The sequence below is a fragment of the Lepidochelys olivacea genome (assembly GCF_965140295.1).
Source record: "Lepidochelys olivacea isolate rLepOli2 genome assembly, chromosome: 1".
NCBI classification, from domain to species: Eukaryota; Metazoa; Chordata; order Testudines; family Cheloniidae; genus Lepidochelys; species Lepidochelys olivacea.
The window spans coordinates 340,791,687-340,810,694 of NC_140411.1; the positions used below are offsets into that span (position 1 = coordinate 340,791,687).

Below are 19,008 nucleotides of genomic sequence, written 5' to 3' on the forward strand. Positions count from 1 at the left end.
CAGCCTGCAGCCCTTGTCCCAGAACTCCTTCCCCTGTGCCCCCATGTCACCTCCAACCCTCTCTCCCCCATATCTGGGTTCTTATCGCCACCAGCTGCCTCCAACGCCTGTAGCTTCATCACCCAGTCCTGCAAACTACGACCCTTACCCACTGCACTCAACCCCCATCATCATGCATTTTAGCCAGCCTTTGAAATGCAGCACTCATTGCACAGCTCTCTAGACAGGAAGGCTGGTATGATAACCGGACATACGCAAATCTGTGATTGAACCGTTCCCCACCCCACCCCACCCCCTTGCCCTTTCTGTTTCCCAAGCAGTTGTGTTTCTTTTCAATAAATGGATTTTCTTTTCAATATCTGGATTTTTTTGGCTTTGAAAACATTCTTTATTATTGCATTAAGTAAAAGATTCCGTAGCACAGGAAAGCAACAGGCACTGCAAGTCCATGTAGCAAACACAGATTCCTACTTACATTGGAACCACCGCTCTTCACTCCTGTGCAGGGCACCAAACATTACTGGTGGCTTTCAGCTTCAAATTGCTCCCTCAAGGCATCCCTAATCCTTGCAGCCCTGCTCTCTGGCTGTTCAAATTCAGCCCCCAAGTGTTGAACCTCTGAGTTCCATGCCTGAGTGAATCTTTCATCCTTCCCGTCACAAATGTTATGGAGGGTACACTACATGGATATAACCATGGGGATGTTGTCGTCGACCAGGTCCAGCTTCCCATACAGACAGTGCCAGCGGCCCTTTAAACAGCCAAAAGCACACTCCACAGTCATTCTGCACCGACTCAATCTGTTATTGAACTTCTCCTTGCTGCTGTCAAGGCTCCCTGTGTAGGGTTTCATGAGCCACAGTATTAAAGGGTAAGCGGGGTCTCCCAAGGATCACAATGGGCATTTCGACTTCCCCTATGGTGATCTTCTGGTCTGGGAAGAAAGTCCCAGCTTGCAGCTTCCTGAACAGGCCAGTGTTCCCAAAGATGCATGCTTCATGTACCTTTCCAGGGCAGCCTCCGTTAATGTCAATGAAATGCCTATGGTGATCCACAAGCGCCTGGAGAAGCATAGAGAAATACCCCTTCCAATTAACGTACTCGGAGGGAAGGTGGGCTGGTGCCAGAATTGGAATATGTGTCCCATCTATTGCCCATCCGCAGTTAGGGAAAGCCATCTGTGCAAAGCCATCCACAATGTCATGCATGTTACCCAGAGTCACGGTTCTTCTGAGCAGGATGCGATTAATGGCCCTACGAACTTGCATCAATACAATTCCAACGGTTGACTTCCGCACTCCAAACTGATTAGCGACCAATCGGTAGCTGTCTGAAGTTGCCAGATTGCAATAGCCACCTGCTTCTCCACCGTCAGGGCAGCTCTCAATTTCATGTCCATGCGCCACACCTTTTCTGTCCTTTCAGTCTGCAGTTTTTACCTGCTGTTACCTAAGATTAGATAAGAGTATTTCTCACTATATTCCAGTTCTACTTTGGGCTTGTCGTCTTTGCAAACTGCCCCGCCTCATGGGTCAGCTAGCTCCAGCTTTAAGCACCACTTAACTTGAGCTAGAGATTTTTGTGTGTGGACTGAAGTGGCGTTAGAGGTAACACTTGAGTTATAAAACTCGAGTTTACTGGATTGTGAAGACGCACCCTTTGGACGTTTGACAGACCTTCATGCACAGTTAGCTTCACTGTTCTGCCATATGACAGGTTTCAGAGTAGCAGCCGTCTTAGTCTGTATCCGCAAAAAGAAAAGGAGGACTTGTGGCACCTTAGAGACTAACAAGTTTATTTGAGCATGAGCTTTTGTGAGCTACAGCTCAGTGTAGCTCACAAAAGCTTATGCTCAAATAAATTTGTTAGTCTCTAAGGTGCCACAAGTCCTCCTTTTCTTTTTGTTCTGCTATAGACGTTCTTCTGTCATTTGTGGGTCTTGCATACAACAGTTTTAAAAATAGGAAAATGTGATTGTAAAACCACAATTGGACTCTGTTGCAGCTGAAACCATTTTTAACTCATGTGCATGTTTGTTTTAAAACTGATAATGTTTCAGGTTGATAGTGTCCCTTTAAAAATCCACAGGGCCATTTTATTTCCTGAGTTTCATTTGAGAGAGATGTATGTGTGTGCGATTCTGGTGCCTGGGGCACACAAGTAGCACTCCTGCTCAGATGAGTGGGGTGTGTGTGTGTGGTGTGTTTGGTTTTATGTGAATTATTAGTAACGTATTAATTTTATATGTATCTAAAATAATACAGAGCACATTAATAAATTACATTGAAAGAAAAAAGTTAACCTAAAGTGTTACTCGTAACAAAAATAAGTGAGGTATTTTTTCAAGTATGAAACTCAATTTTTGAGTTTTGAATAAAGTTAATTGTTACTTTGCAGACTAAGTGCAAGAGATTGGCTGATGATTATGTTTTTGTCTGTGTCCCCATCTTCTTTTTTTATTGTCAGTGTAAATGTAGCTGGATCAGGAGTAGTACTGATTGTAGATAATACATCTTGAGCAGCATTTTGTGGGCAGAAATTTGCTTTTTAAATAACACTCACTTCCTAATTCCCAATAAGACAATAGAGAAGGTACTTGTACTGAGTAAATTTGTACCTCAGGTGTGATGGGTGATGCTATTGAAGTGTCATATTGCAATTATAAAGTGGGTATGATTGAAACAATGGCCACTTGTGCATGCCATTAAGATGGACATTTACTGTTCCCAATAGAATGGGGAGTACCTCGTTAAAGGCAACTAATTGAACAAAGCACTATAAATAATGGCAGGGATAATAGAGCTTTATTCAGCAAGGGGCTTTATTTGCCAAAGGCTAGGAACTCATCGTCCACTCTGATCATCTGAACACTACTGAGCACACAGAGACTCTTAAAACAAGAATTGAGTACTTCTCCCACCCTCTCCCCATACACACAACATGGATGATCCAGAGCACAAACTGAGTAGAGTTCCAGCTTCCCAAAATATGCCATAGATGGTAAGATTAAAGTATTGTTTATTATTTACTATTTATTAGAGAGCTGTTGCTGCTTCTCGGTAAAAGCTCTAATAAAGAGGAGGGGTGTGTGGCTAGCGCTTCAGTTATTGTGAGTGGGGGACAGGCACTGAATGTGGTAGCTCCTCAACCCTGCCATTCTTAAGGCAGCAAGGAACAGTGCTACAGTTGCTGGAGTAACTCCTGTCTTTCTCTTTCTGTCTTCTCTTTGGGTGTCCAAAAGCCAGAGAAGCAGCTTGTACCTAAAGAAAACTTACAGGCATTATCTTAGAGCGTCCCATTCCACCTCACGTCCCTGCAGTTTGGGAGAGGACTGCTCCTGAAATCAGTATATTAATAAAGCACCGTAAAGAGAATAGCACCATATTATTGCAGAGTTGTGGACTGTAATTGTAGTTGTGAATCCATTTTGGAAAATGCAGTAATGAGGTATTCCAGGAATGCAGAAAAAAGAGAGGAGGAGCAGGCCCTAAGGATAGAACAACCACAAGAACAACTAGTGTAAGTAGTTGGGCAGGACTTCTGTAATGACCTTTCATAATATATTACTGAGACGGTTTTGCCTTCAAGAAACGTCGTATCTGTGTATGAGAGTGAATTTATTTGATTATATTCCTCGAAAACTTTTTTATTCATAATTGCAAAGTACAGTTTTCTTTAATCCTCTCTTTTGAAAAGCTGCTTATCTATTGCTTCCTTAATTCTTTCCTTCTTAATTTTTCAGTTGGCGTTAATGGGAAAGCATTCGTGTGTGAGACAGAGAAAAAGAGAGAAATAATTTTAGGTGAAACTAGATCTGCCACTTCAGATTTAGGAAATATTTTAGAGGTTATGAAAGATGTAAGACAAAGTCCTGGACACTGAATTTCTTCTTTAGTCATGTTTTATCTCACTATGTTGCCCATATTCCTAACCTGTGTTGCAGACGTAGGAGTGAGGAAGGGAGTTCATTCAGTCCTTAACTTCTCTGCTGATGCAGCTTACAAAGGTGCTAGTTTGAATGGATTATGAACATCTGACCACTAGTAACTGGACTGAGACCAAACAGCCATCTGAAGGTTAAGATGTCAAGTCTTGGTCAGATTTGAACTGGTGACCTAAAGGTAATCAAAAGTGCCTTAATAGAAACCATCTTAAAGGTAACTCAATAGCTGCATCTTAAAATGAAGCCCATTGGTTCCAAAATAATAATTATTCAGAAACCTCTTCAAGAACAGGTTGCACTTTCAGACACTGTAATGGTCTCCTGAAGCTGCATAAACTACCCTTTTGCATGTCTGTTGCTTGTCCAAATAAAATACTACTCTCTTCCAGGAGCAGCTTCTTATGTAGAAGATGTCTATTGAATGGCAAAGTTCCTCAATTTCTATCATTCTTGACACCAGTTCTTCTAGTTTATGCTTTTACTTCCTAATTGTATTCTACAGTAACAAGCCAAGGTACATCAAGCCATCAGTCACTACTCATATTAAAGCTTTCCCGACTTAATGTGATCACAATTTTCAGGAAAGATTAAATAAAATTCCACTTACTATCTTCCCATTCGAATATTGACAACGCTATATGTCTGCCTTTCACAGTCTGCCTTTAGCTTTAGTTGAGAAGCTATCCACAGAGAGAGGAGGTTGGGAAGGGAAGGAGAATCTGCCAAGAAAAGGTAGCTAAGTTTATTTTAGAATTCATAGAGGATGTGATAGTCAAATCTCCACTTGCTTTATGTTCAGTCTTCAAAGCCTGAATAAAGTATCACTTTCCCCTCTCCGAGATTTCAGAATAAGATAGTGCAGAGCTCTTATGCTTGCACTCTCCTGTTATTGTTACAAAACCTATGAAAGATGAAATAACTAGTGAAAGCTCCATTATAGCAATACATTCCTTTAGGACCTCAGGATTTGATTCTTATCCTTGCCATGATTGATTCTTTTTCAGCTGGTGGCCTCCCTCAGCCTTCTGGGTGCCCAAATGACGATTCTCACTCTTAACAGCTAGATTTTCTGATAGCTGCCTCATTTCCCTTCCTGAGCCAATTAGATTTGTGAGCTTGCTCTTGCAACATGGCTTGAGAAGTGTCTTGTTTTTTTATTTTTCACAGATATTTTCACAGGAGCCCACAGAGTATGTGGGAACATTTTTGGGGTGTGTGTGCAAGTCTCATTAGGTAGTATGCATTTTACAGTCAGGTAGATTGACTAATTGGCTGTTGTAACAGATCTTGTTGAGCACCCACCTTGTGGCCACTTACAAGATTGCTGTGAGGAGATCCAGATGCTCATGTTTTAAGCCTCTGGAGTCTGAATAGAGCCCAGTCTTGGCACCAGCTCAGGGTGCATAGGTCCCCAATTGAGCACCCTGTCCTGAGAATTTAGACCTTGTGGCCCACTGCATAGTCCCTGAAAGCAGTGCAGAGCTCTCAGAATTCCCCTGTAGATCAAACATACCTTTGATGGAGTTCTGGGAGAGAGTATGAGTCTTCTAGGTTACTGTTAACTTTCTCATGGGGCATGTGGTAAGGTATAGCACATAACCCATAGAACTTTGCACAGAATTCAAATACAGTAAAAAGAAAAGGAGTACTTGTGGCACCTTAGAGACTAACCAATTTATTTGAGCATAAGCTTTCGTGAGCTACAGCTCACTTCATCGGATGCATCTGATGAAGTGAGCTGTACCTCACGAAAGCTTATGCTCAAATAAATTGGTTAGTCTTTAAGGTGCCACGAGTACTCCTTTTCTTTTTGCGAATATAGACTAACACGGCTGTTACTCTGAAACCTTTCAAATACAGTATTGCTCTTTACTTATCACACAAGAAATACAGACCTATAAAGATATAATGAGCCCTACATGCATTTCCTTGCCTCAGTTTCCTCACTAATACAGACCATTCTTTGGGCTGGGGTCAGAGTCCTTTGAGGTCATCCAGTGTTTTTCTGTTGCAATGCATCGTTTGTGTGCAGAAGTATGGAGCCTTCTCCCCCACAGCTCTTCCTCTCTGACTATGGCCTGTCAGTCCCCTTCCCCTCTCCTGCTCAAACGTCCTATGTCTCTCCTTTGAGTCTTCCCCTTGTGAATCCTTTTATATTCTCCTTCTTTTAGTCTGTAGCTTTGTGCTACTTGGGAAATTTCCACTCTCCAAACTCCCAGCCCCCCTGCAGATCAATTTGGCTGAGCTGGTTTCCCACTCCAGCAGTCTCCTTAGCATAACTATTGTGTAGTCAAAACACAGTTATTAAAGTTAAGTCCTCCCCGTTGTACTCAGTCTTGTGTACCTGCTGCAGGTCCTGTCTGCAGTGGTGGAGACACATACATAGGGGCTTTCCATGATACAGCAGTTTCAGAAGAACAACTTCATAATGTCAACCAGAATTCCTAAGTTGTACAAACAGATCCCCCAAATCATCACAGATACTCATCTTGCAAAATCAAAATGAGTTCGTTTTTAAACTTTTCTTTTCCGTTTTAATTCATGCCATGTGTTTTCACTTCAGAGTTGGAAAGAGCTACTTAAGGATTCAATTCTACAGCCACTTTCTCTCTCTCTCTTAAAGTGAGGGGGACATATTCTCAGCTAGTGTAAATTGTCATAGCTCCATTGAAATCTGAGTTCAGTTATATCAATAGTGCTATGACAATTTACCCGAGCTGAGGTTCAGCCCCAGAGTGTGCCAGATGTAGAAGCTTGCATTTAAAAAAAAAAAATGATTACATTTTTATATGTAATACTTGGATAATTTTTTCATCATGTTTAATGCTAAGGGCACTGTTCCAATTTCATAATGCTATGCTGTTATGGAGAAATATTTTCAGACAGTAACAGTTAACTGAAATATATAATATCTCTTACAAGAAAAACAAATATGTAAACGTAGCACTATAATTTCTTTTAAATCAGATATTGTTATAGTTTGGTTCGTGAAAATTCCTCCATTTCTGGAGGACTGTAATAGTTCTAGTGTGTGTATTTTGTTTTGTTTTTGAATCTAGAGAGAATACAAAATCTGTTTATGATCATGCAAGTCATATGATAATATACAAAAACAGCTATTTCCAACACAGGTATATAACTGTATATTTGCTATATAGGGTAATAGCAATGTACAGTTTAATGGTGATAGACTAAATATGCTAATATTCCATTTGCTTTTTCATTTGACTTTTCTTTAACAGTGTGGTAGCTGAAGACTTATCATAAAGGAGAGGTTTTCTGTTGTGTATAGCTCCTGGTTTTGCTGAATATGGTTCGGCTCTGTCTCTTCCCTCCTATTAAAAAAAAAAATCTTTCACATTCCTTTCCCTTCTTATTGCCTGTGTAATTGAGCCTATGTCATGAAAGATTTTCTTCCTTCAAAGGAGATATCAATCTTGTTTCTGGCAGCTTTTGAGCTTCTTTCTGTCTCTGAAACCTGTCAGACAATGGGAGTCCTTAATCTAGCGTTCTGTTGTTTCTAGTCAGAATCTTGCAACATCTCTCAATAATGACAGGATCTGCCTCTGTTTAAATTCAGCAATAGTTCTGAGAGTGAAGTCACTGGATCTGAGTCTGTAGGGCCTGCAGGGAAGACCAAAATGAGGTGTGGTATTATTCTGCAAGTTGTCTACATGCCTCTCCAGTACTGCAAAACTTCTGATCAAATCAATTACAAATGTTTGCTCACATCAATATTTTCCTGTAGCTTTGAATAGCCCTGTTGGGTCCTAATATTTTTTCAATGGACGATGTTCTGCTTTGTGAACCTTTCACTTGTTTGTTCAAGTTATTTGTGCTGACTGTTCTTCCAACTTAGCTTTCACAGAAGTTCTGTCAGCCCTTTTATCATCAACCTTCAAGTCAGGATTTCAGAGAGCTGTCCTAGTTGCTGGTTGTTTCAGCCTGAGTGGGCACATAGCGTGGTAGAGTTGCCCACTCTGTTGAGACCCTGAAAACATATCTCTCTCCTTCCTTAGTGTCACTCATTTTCAAAGGGTATTTTGTTTAATAATGCAGTGCTCAGGCCTTTGGCTGTTATTCCATACCATGATTCAGTTTTGTTTTTATTTCAGCAAGAAGTGTGTATCACAAAGTATAGATTATGGAGCGTCCATTAAGTGCAGATGCTCAGTATCCTGCTGACCTTTCCCCACTCCTCCTTTTCCCAACCCTATGTGTTTATTTAGAATATAGATCTGTTAGTAAATTTTTCTCCAGTGTATAGGTTGTTGATTAAGAGACTAATTGATGGAAATGGATGAAGAAACAAGCAACAACATTGTTACGAAATGTCAAAAATGCTAGTTATTAAAGTACACCTGTATTGCAATAATTATCACCTGATTAGGAGAATGGCATGATATAGGGGACTGGTAATAGGATAGGACCTTTAACTTACTGATTACTAGGTCAATTCCAGCCTAGTTTGATAGCTACTGAAAGTCATTACTATCTGATGGCTGTTGGATGGATATTTGGAAAAGAGCTGCATCATTCCAAAGTTCCAAACAAAAAGTACCACAATTGGTGTCCGAAAATGGGCCCTGAAGAATTAATCACTTTCTCACTTATGGGTAGTTATCCCTGCAGATGAAGGCTGAGACAGACTGGGCAGGGGAGGTTGCCACCTTTCTAATGGCTGGTAACCTGACCAGCCTCTTCCCCAATGCCCCACCCCTTCTTCACGAGTTTCCCCTGAAGCCCCGCCCCCATCACTTGCTCCTCTCCCCCGGTAGGGTTGCTACCTCTGAGGTACATCTGCCCACACGTCCTTTACAGACACTTGTTTGAACTTCTCCATTTTCATACACACACAGTGGGAGATTTGCTTCATTAGCACACCCATTCTGGAGAGCAGAGGAAGGGAACTCCCCCTTTTGCATGTACAGCTGGGGTGAAAGGGAGGACTCCCCCCTACATTTATACAGATGCCAGATTGGCAGAGAGACTACCCTTATTTCCACCAGTACCTAAGAGAGAAGAAGGTCCCACCCACTTGCACACAGAGTGAGTGTGTGGAAGGAAGAGGAAAAAGGTGCTTCCCATTTGCAGCATGCCGACCCGAGAGAGGAGGGGGGGGAGCACGTCTCCCCACCCCATTTGTTGCACACCTGCCAGTTCCCACACCCTGCCAAATTCCAGGCTGAGAAACTTTCTGAACTTTCCCCAGTTGGGAGTAGGCAGGGCAGGGAGAGCTGGGTGCTGTGATTGGCTGGATGGGCAGGGCACCGGGCTATGATTGGCTAGGCTCTGTCCCCCTCCTTATGAGGGTGGTGAACTTTCTCTCAGCGGGTTAAATTCAAATTGGCAGCAAGCAGTTTCCACAGATTTAAAAACAAGGGGGGGGGCATCAGGGTTTGTCAAATGGCACCCAGACACACAAGCTGAAACCTGGACTGTCCAGCTGAAAACTGGATGGGTGGCAACCCGTCTGGTGGGACTTTGTTGAGTAAAGCCTGGTCTACACTTAAGTTTTACAAGCTAGGGGTCTAATTGTTTACTGAAATAGTTAAACTGGTAAAAGCCCTAGTGTGGATGCAGTTAAGTCAGCTGATATAAAGGTGCTTTATACCAGTATAGTTAAAGCAGCAAAACTTTCTAATGTGGACAAGGCCTTACAATACAGCTGTCACCATGTCTTTTCTGTGGATAAACAGAGGATTGCAGCCTCCAAGATGGGCAATCCAATTCCTTTTACAAGCAATACATTTCACCCAAAATTTTTAAATGAAAATTCTCACCCAAGCATTTGCTGGCCTTTTTTAACGTGCATGAAACTGACAAAATAATGTAGAAATTTAGGTTATGGAATAATAGCAGCAAAATGTATATGCTAAAATCTATACACAACCTCAGTGTGTCTGATTGTGCCTTTAGACAGCAAGCTTTTTGAGGATCGCAATCTTTCTGCTTGATGTGCATATACTTTTTGCAATGATGAAGGATTGTGTACATCTGCCTTGTATAGTAGAGATGACAATTGAGTGATAAATTTCCCTATCTCTGAGAAGCTCTAAGTTGGCCACTACTCTTCATGCTTTTTAGCTTTCCACATTGTACTTTTGAATGGGCCTCTGGTCCTTGGATTATTAAAAATGAAAGCATTTTAAAAATTTAAATAATCCCCTAGTGTCACTAGTACATTCCTAAACCTAAAGCTTTGATCTGAACTACTTGAAAATGTATCTTTAAAATGGGGATTTCTGTTGCCCAAATAGCCTAAAGTTTAGCCAGTGGCTTGTTTACTAGCCTTTCACCTCTGGAAACTTGAGTTAAAATCAGAAATGAAAATAAGACTAAGATTCTCTCTCTTTGTGGTGGGAGAGTTGTTTTTAAATTGCTGCCTAGATTACAATCATAATTCATACAGATGTTTTATGTATGCAGTAATTTGTCACTTGATCTACTGTGACTTTCAAAGCATGTTAAATTAAAAAACAATCCAATAGATCTATTATTGAATTACCTCTCGTTTCGTTTATAGTCAATGTTTTATCCGCATGAAATGACTACAAAACCAGTTACGAAATTTCAGAAGAAAGATCTATGTTTTTTAATTATGCTGATATTGTGTACTGTCTCATGCTTTCAGTTATGATATACTAGGATAATGGGTGAGAAGAAATGCAGTACACAGTAAGAGTCAGTCTCGATTTTCTGTGATATAATAACAGCAAAATCTTTAGTATACAAGTACTCCAATGGTGGGTACAACATAAGATGCTGCAAATGGAAAAGTAAATAGAAACAATTCATTCTTAATCTCCAGTCCATTTGTCCAAATATACTTTTTAAAATTTGCAATAGCCTACATATTCCTCTTTGGGTATATGGGGTGTGTGTATTTATTAAAAAAAACCTCAAAATATATAAATTCAAAGATATTTTTATGTTAGTCACATATTGGTCAGGTTTATATCTTGAAGTATATTAACACTGTAACATGCTGCTTGCTCCATAGGGGAATGAGAAATGTATTGCCCTGGATATAGGAGCATCAGAACTATTTGATTTAATACTGGCCTATTGTTTGCTCTTTTAGTGATATTTCTACTGCTAACCAAACTAGCTATGTTAAGGTCAGAGGGATTTCTGCTCACCTCACAGCTATTGAGACCTGCTGTGGGTGAGGTGCATGTGCTTGCTTAACCATATCTCCAAAAGGATACTATTTTGTAGGTGGCATTCAAAGAAATACCATCATTTAAAAGCATTGTTTCCAGGAATGATTGATGCAGATATTCAACTTGTTTTGTAAGTGGGAAGAATGCTCCAGAGTATCATCCATTTCTGTTCTTTATCTCATTTCCTTCCCTCAAAGGGTTCCATACTGGGCCACAAATCCTGTGGCCAATGGAGGGTTGGATGAGTCCTCACTGATCTAACCTTTGCTTCTGGTTCATGCAGGACTTTCCCAGTGTTTGACAATTTTGGTTTTGTTTCCTGTAGCCCAAGTACAGTAGAATGTTTTAGAGGCAGGACTTCCAAAAAGAATGGAAAAACATGGTCATTGCTTTTACGTGCTGGTAGATGGGCTGTGTAATTGGAAGGAGATATACAAGGACTGAGTGGTGCCTTTCTCCCCCATTTCTCATCCTTTCTGTATGTGTCTTAGTGCAACAACATATCTATGGGGAAATTAATTTGTATTGCATAATTAAAACTAGCTTTCACAACATGTATTGGCATTGAATCGGGCAATACTGTTACATCATGACTATCTACCATACAGTATTTGTCACTGCAGCCAAAAGCATTAAATCCTTTAAGAATGCATTTTTGTATAATTTGTAACTCATAATGCACAGCTAAGCGGAAAAAATGTCTAGTTACTTATTAGTTGACTCTGATCAGATCTCTCCAAATGTGACAGTTACCAGAATATCTGACCTGAAATCTGTTAGTTTGATATGTAATATTTCCTGTACTTGTGATGGTCTTATACTTGTATGCACTTTAAATCAGGGTAAGTCTACACTGCAATCAAGAGGTTTGAGTGCCGTTTCTGTAGGTATACCCGAGCTAGCTAGAGATCAAAGCTGGCTCAAGTATCAATAGCAATGTAGCCATGGCAGCAGGGGCAGCGGGATGGCTAGGCTCGTATGTACAGCCCCGCCCACGACGCTGGGTACATACTCAAGTGGGTAGCCATGCTGCCACCCATGTTGCTCTGGCTATGTTTTGAGCTAAATCAAAGTTGTTTTGGGTATGACACATGAGCTGCGCTCACACCTCCTGATTGTTGTGTAGACATATCCTCAGTGTTACAGTCCCACAAGACATTTTCAAAAAGGATAGTGCCACATGTTTTGAGTGTTACTGATTTTTCAGAGTTGTAGTATACTACTGGATTATCTTTTTTCCCCCTCTCAGAAACTTTAACTTCTTAATTCACCCTGCATAATAATAGCGAGTTATGTGTGGACTACTTTGGAACTGATTTTGTTTATGAGCTTAGTGCTTATGCACAGGGCCAGACTGACAACGCTTCAGGTCTCTACTCATGGAATAAGTATAGCACAGGCAGCAGCAATGCAAGTTTCTCCAACTAGTCGTGCCATTGTGCACATCCTGACCTGGAAGAGCCTCTTCCAGGAATAAGAGGATAGTTCAGTGTCCATGTCTCGTCCTTGGCCTCCCTGCTAAGGCTGCCAAAAGGGATCCCAGTTACCGGTATTTATTAGACACGCTGAACTTGCCAAACTACTTCCAGTACTACTTCAGGGCTGATTGATAATATTATGACCTTCTTCTTTTGATAATAATGCTTGATGCAGGGAAGGCCCTCACTCAGCTCAAGGTTTTCTGGCTTGTTCTGCATTCAGTTTATTTTTTTCTTTTTACAGTTCCATAGGAGAATTTATAAAGGAATCCCACTGCAGCTGAGAGGCGAAGTCTGGTGTTTACTACTTGATGTCCCTAAAATGAAAGAAGAAATGAAAGACTTTTATAATGTGAGTTTGCAAAATTTCCCCTTAGAATTACCAATCACAAACTCTTAGATGCTGGGAAATATTGAGCTTTTATTTTATGCAATGTAGCAAAAGGAGTAGAAATTGTATTTAACTGTATTTTCAACTCTGTCGCCAAATAGAAACCCATGGGGGCTCAGCATTTGATCCACTTACTTTTTGGTTTTGTAATTTATGTAATTCTTCCGATTCCCTCCCCCATCAATCAAATAAATAAAGTGCAGTTCTACTCAGAAAAATAACTATAAAAGTAGCATAATTTTACTCAGCAGAATCTCCCCCTGCCCCCAAAGCCCTATCTGTTTAATTTAGTGAAAAAAGTAATGGGGGGGGGGTTGTGTGTGAGTTTTTTCTCCTTGTATTATTTTTGTTTTTTACTCTTATTAGCCCTGCAGAACCAACACAACTTTGTGGGAGTGAACTTTTACCCACGTGTGCACACTAACTCCAGAATGAGTCCTTATTCTGAATTAGCTTAATCCACTTTGGAAATTTATTAAGTTAATTTGAAATAAGAACATACAAACAATAAGGAATACAGTTCATCCACTTGAAATTCACCCCCTGCTTTATTCTGGATTAATTTTCATGTGCGGACAAGCCCTAAAAAAAACTCTGAAGACCTGTAAGTTTGATTTCTGCTTTGCAGAAGGAAAGGAGTACTTGTGGCACCTTAGAGACTAACAAATTTATTTGAGCATAAGCTTTCGTGAGCTACAGCTCACTTCATCAGATGCATTCAGTGGAAAATACAGTGGGGAGATTTATATACATAGAGAACATGAAACAATGGGTGTTACCATACACACTGTAACCAGAGCGATCAGGTAAGGTGAGCTATTACCAGCAGGAGAGGGGGCGGGGGGAGACCTTTTGTAGTGATAAGGTGGGCCATTTCCAGCAGTTAACAAGAACGTCTGAGGAACGGAGGGGGGGAGGGGGGGTAAACATGGGGAAATAGTTTTACTTTGTGTAATGACACATCCACTCCCAGTCTTTATTCAAGCCTAAGTTAATTGTATCCAGTTTGCAAATTAATTCCAATTCAGCAGTCTCTCGTTGGAGTCTGGTTTTGAAGTATTTTGTTGAAGTATTTCCACTTTTAGGTCTGTAATCAAGTGACCAGAGAGATTGAAGTGTTCTCCAACTGGTTTTTGAATCTTCTAATTCTTGACATCTGATTTGTGTCCATTTATTCTTTTACGTAGAGACTGTCCAGTTTGACCAACGTACATGGCAGAGGGGCATTGCTGGCACATGATGGCATATATCACATTGGTAGATGTGCAGGTGAATGAGCCTCTGATATTGTGGCTGATGTGATTAGGCCCTGTGATGGTGTCCCCTGAATAGATATGTGGACACGGTTGGCAACGGGTTTTGTTACAAGGATAGGTTCCTGGGTTAGTTGTTTTGTTGTGTGGTGTGTGGTTGCTGGTGAGTATTTGCTTCAGGTTGGGGAGCTGTCTGTAAGCAAGGACTGGCCCGTCTCCCAAGATCCATGAGAGTGATGGGGCGTCCTTCAGGATAGGTTGTAGATCCTTTGATGCTCTGGAGGGGTTTTAGTTGGGGGCTGAAGGTAATCGCTCGTGGCGTTCTGTTATTTTCTTTGTTGGGCCTGTCCTATGGTAGGTGACTTCTGGGTATTCTTCTGGCTCTGTCAATCTTCACTTCAGCAGGTTTCTTCACTTCAGCAGGTGGGTATTGTAGTTGTAAGAATGCTTGATAGAGATCTTGTAGGTATTTGTCTCTGTCTGAGGATTTGGAGCAAATGTGGTTGTATCGTAGAGCTTGGCTGTAGACAGTGGATCATGTGGTGTGGTCTGGATGAAAGCTGGAGGCATGTAGGTAGGAATAGCGGTCAGTAGGTTGCGGTATAGGGTGGTGTTTATGTGACCATCGCTTATTAGCACCGTAGTGTCCAGGAAGTGGATCTCTTGTGTGCATTGGTCCAGGCTGAGGTTGATGGTGGGATGGAAATTGTTGAAATCATGGTGGAATTCCTCAAGGGCTTCTTTTCCATGGGTCCAGATGATGAAGATGTCATCAATGTAGAGCAAGTAGAGTAGGGACATTAGGGGACGAGAGCTGAGGAAGGGTTGTTTTAAGTCAGCCATAAAAATGTTGGCATACTGAGGGGCCCTGCGGGTACCCATAGCAGTGCCGCTGATTTGAAGGTATACATTGTCCCCAAATGTGAAATAGTTATGGGTGAGGACAAGGTCACGAAGTTCAGCCACCAGGTTTGCTGTGACATTATCGGGGATACTGTTCCTGACGGCTTGTAGTCCATCTTTGTGTGGAAGGTTGGTGTAGAGGGCTTCTACATCCATAGTGGCTAGGATGGTGTTTTCAGGAAGATCACTGATGGATTGTAGTTTCCTCAGGAAGTCAATTGTGTCTCAAAGATAGCTGGGAGTGCTGGTAGTGTAGGGCCAGAGGAGGGAGTCTACATAGCCAGACAGTCCTGCTGTCAGGGTGCCAATGCCTGAGATGATGGGGCGTCCCCAGGATTTCCAGGTTTACGGATCTTGGGTAGCAGACTGCTGAATTGGAATTAATTTGCAAACTGGATACAATTAACTTAGGCTTGAATAGAGACTGGGAGTGGATGGGTCATTACACAAAGTAAAACTATTTCTTCATGTTTATCACCACCCCCGGTTCCTCAGACATTCTTGTGAACTGCTGGAAATGGCCCATCTTGATTATCACTACAAAAGGTTCCCCCTCGCCCCGCTCTCCTGCTGGTAATAGCTCACCTGAAATGATCACTCTGGTTACAGTGTGTATGGTAACACCCATTGTTTCATGTTCTCTATGTATATAAATCTCCCCACTGTGTTTTCCACTGAATGCATCAGATGAAGTGAGCTGTAGCTCACGAAAGCTTATGTTCAGATAAATTTGTTAGTCTCTAAGGTGCTACAAATACTCCTTTTCTTTTTGCAAATATAGACTAACAAGGCTGCTACTCTGAAACCTGTCATTTTGCAGGAGGAGGCAGTCATGGGTGAAAGACCATACTAATAACTAGCCAGAAAGTAAGCTTGAAGCACTATATCTCATGATCCTGCCCTCATCTTGTGAAACTTTGGCAGTGGTTCCCACTGTTGTCTTGGAGCTGGAGGCAGATTTCTTTAAAAAGAAAGTATGGTGGTAAATAAAAATGTTCAGTACGTTTTAAAAATAAAGCAATAACTGGGTGGTTTGACTCCAGAGGAGTTTCATGTATTTGAATCAGAGTAACAGCTATGTTAGCCTGTATTCGCAAAAAGAAAAGGAGTACTTGTGGCACCTTAGAGACTAACCAATTTATTTGAGCATAAGCTTTTGTGAGCTACAGCTCACTTCATCGGATCCATACTGTGGAAAGTATAGAAGATCTTTTTATACATACAAAGCATGAAAAAATGGGTGTTTACCACTACAAAAGTTTTCTCTCCCCACACCCCACTCTCCTGCTGGTAATAGCTTATCTAAAGTGATCACTCTCCTTACAATGTGTATGATAATCAAGTTGGGCCATTTCTAGCACAAATCCAGGGTTTAACAAGAACGTCTGGGGGGGTAGGAAAAAACAAGGGGAAATAGGTTACCTTGCATAATGACTTAGCCACTCCCAGTCTCTATTCAAGCCTAAGTTAATTGTATGCAATTGGCAAATGAATTCCAATTCAGTCTCTCGCTGGAGTCTGGTTTTGAAGTTTTTCTGTTGTAATATCGCAACTTTCATGTCTGTAATCGCGTGACCAGAGAGATTGAAGTGTTCTCCGACTGGTTTATGAATGTTATAATTCTTGATATCTGATTTGTGTCCATTTATTCTTTTACGTAGAGACTGTCCAGTTTGACCAATGTACATGGCAGAGGGGCATTCCTGGCACATGACATATATCACATTGGTGGATGTGCAGGTGAACGAGCCTCTGATAGTGTGGCTGATGTTATTAGGCCCTATGATGGTGTCCCCGAATAGATATGTGGGCACAGTTGGCAACGGGCTTTGTTACAAGGATAGGTTCCTGGGTTAGTGGTTATGTTGTGTGGTATGTGGTTGCTGGTGAGTATTTGCTTCAGGTTGGGGGACTGTCTGTAGGTGACTGTAGCCATCACCTTCAGCCCCCAACTAAAACCCCTCCAACACATTATTAAGGATCTACAGCCTATCCTGAAGGATGACCCAACACTCTCACAAATCTTGGGAGACAGGCCAGTCTTTGCCTACAGACAGCCCCCCAACCTGAAGCAAATACTCACCAGCAATCACATACCACACAACAGAACACCGGGGGACACCATCACAGGGCCTAATAACATCAGCCACACTATCAGAGAGATTGAAGTGTTCTCCAACTGGTTTATCTCGTTCACCTGCACATCCACCAATGTGATATATGCCATCATGTGCCAGGAATGCCCCTCTGTCATCTACATTGGTCAAACTGGACAGTCTCTACGTAAAAGAATAAATGGACACAAATCAGATGTCAAGAATTATAACATTCATAAACCAGTCGGAGAACACTTCAATCTCTCTGGTCACGTGATTACAGACATGAAAGTTGTGATATTACAAGAAAAAAACTTCAAAACCAGACTCCAGCGAGAGACTGTTGAATTGGAATTCATTTGCCAATTGGATACAATTAACTTAGGCTTGAATAGAGACTGGGAGTGGCTAAGTCATTATTCAAGGTAACCTATTTCCCCTTGTTTCCCCTCCCCGCCCCGCCCAGGACGTTCTTGTTAATCCCTGGATTTGTGCTGGAAATGGTCCAACTTGATTATCATACACATTGTAAGGAGAGTGATCACTTTAGATAAGCTATTACCAACAGGAGAGTGGGGTGGAGGGAGAGAGAACCTTTTGTAGTGGTAAACACCCATTTTTTCATGCTTTGTGTGTATAAAAAGATCTTCTATACTTTCCACAGTATGCATCTGATGAAGTGAGCTGTAGCTCACGAAAGCTTACGCTCAAATAAATTGGTTAGTCTCTAAGGTGCCACAGGTACTCCTTTTCTTTTTATATATTTGAATGTTTGGTCAGAGGGAAAACCATTAAAATCAAGCTTTGAGAATAACCAAGATGAATTAATTTAATGTTTGTAAAGCACTTTGAAGATGTGAAGTACTCTGCAAATGTTTATAAAACAGAACCTTGTTAGTTTGCAGTAATTATTGGGGAGAATATTGCAATTTTCTGAATTTTGAGAACTTAAGAGAACAAACACAATAAAAATAAGCAAAGCTAGATGTCATGAAATGTGCTTTATTGATTTATTTTGACAACTGTATTTTACTTTATTATAATATTCCATAATGTCTTAGCCAATGTTGTAATAGCGTAAAGCACATTTCTGTAGGGTTTTTTGTGTAAACATATTTTAAGTCTTCGGCTTTTGCGACCCATTTCAGCTATCTGTTGCTAAATCTTTGCTGAGAAATGGAGGTAGTAATTTTACATAAAATATGGATAAGTGAGGTTCTGCTGAATTCACACAAGAATCAATATGCCTTTTATAAATATAAATCTAAAAGAATTTACAAGCTAGTCACAGAAATTTGTGATGGGGGAACTATCTACATAGAAAGTATGCCTAGACATAAGAATAGCTTTTTGGTAGACTATCATATATATAGTACAGGTTCAGTTACTGTGGTGTATCAGGCATTTGGAGGACAAAGATGAAAATATTAAGGAAAATGCCAAACAAGGAGGAGACCTATTCTGTGACAAATACATACAAGATATAGGAGAAGATCCTTTTTCTAGTGTGGAAGTGAGGACATATTTGGAGTTCTTTGGTTATTATTGTCAGTCTAACTCCCAAAACAGGGTAGACGCAGAAGCATGGTCTATCCACCTCCCATCCTACAATATATCTTAAATTTAAAATTGTATTGGGAACTTGTAAAGTGATTATACAATTCAACCCAAACAACATACGGAGAAGTGAAATACAAAACAAACAAAGAAACCCAATCTCGAACTTAGATATTGCCAAAGGGCCAGACCAGTAAGTAAAACAATGAAACCTGTAAGCA

General features: G+C 40.9%; 1 protein-coding gene across 7 annotated transcripts in view; it reads left to right on the plus strand.

Moving 5' to 3' along the window:
• USP6NL (USP6 N-terminal like) overlaps positions 1-19,008 on the plus strand; it is a gene marked incomplete at its 5' end in the record, with an annotated part of 224,119 nt that overhangs the window by 155,165 nt on the left and 49,946 nt on the right. For all 7 annotated transcript variants that reach the window (XM_084617573.1, XM_084617571.1, XM_084617570.1 and 4 more), the window contains one exon: positions 12,832-12,939. In XM_084617573.1, coding sequence (XP_084473699.1) covers positions 12,832-12,939 — 108 coding nt within the window. The remainder of the gene's footprint in view (positions 1-12,831; positions 12,940-19,008) is intronic.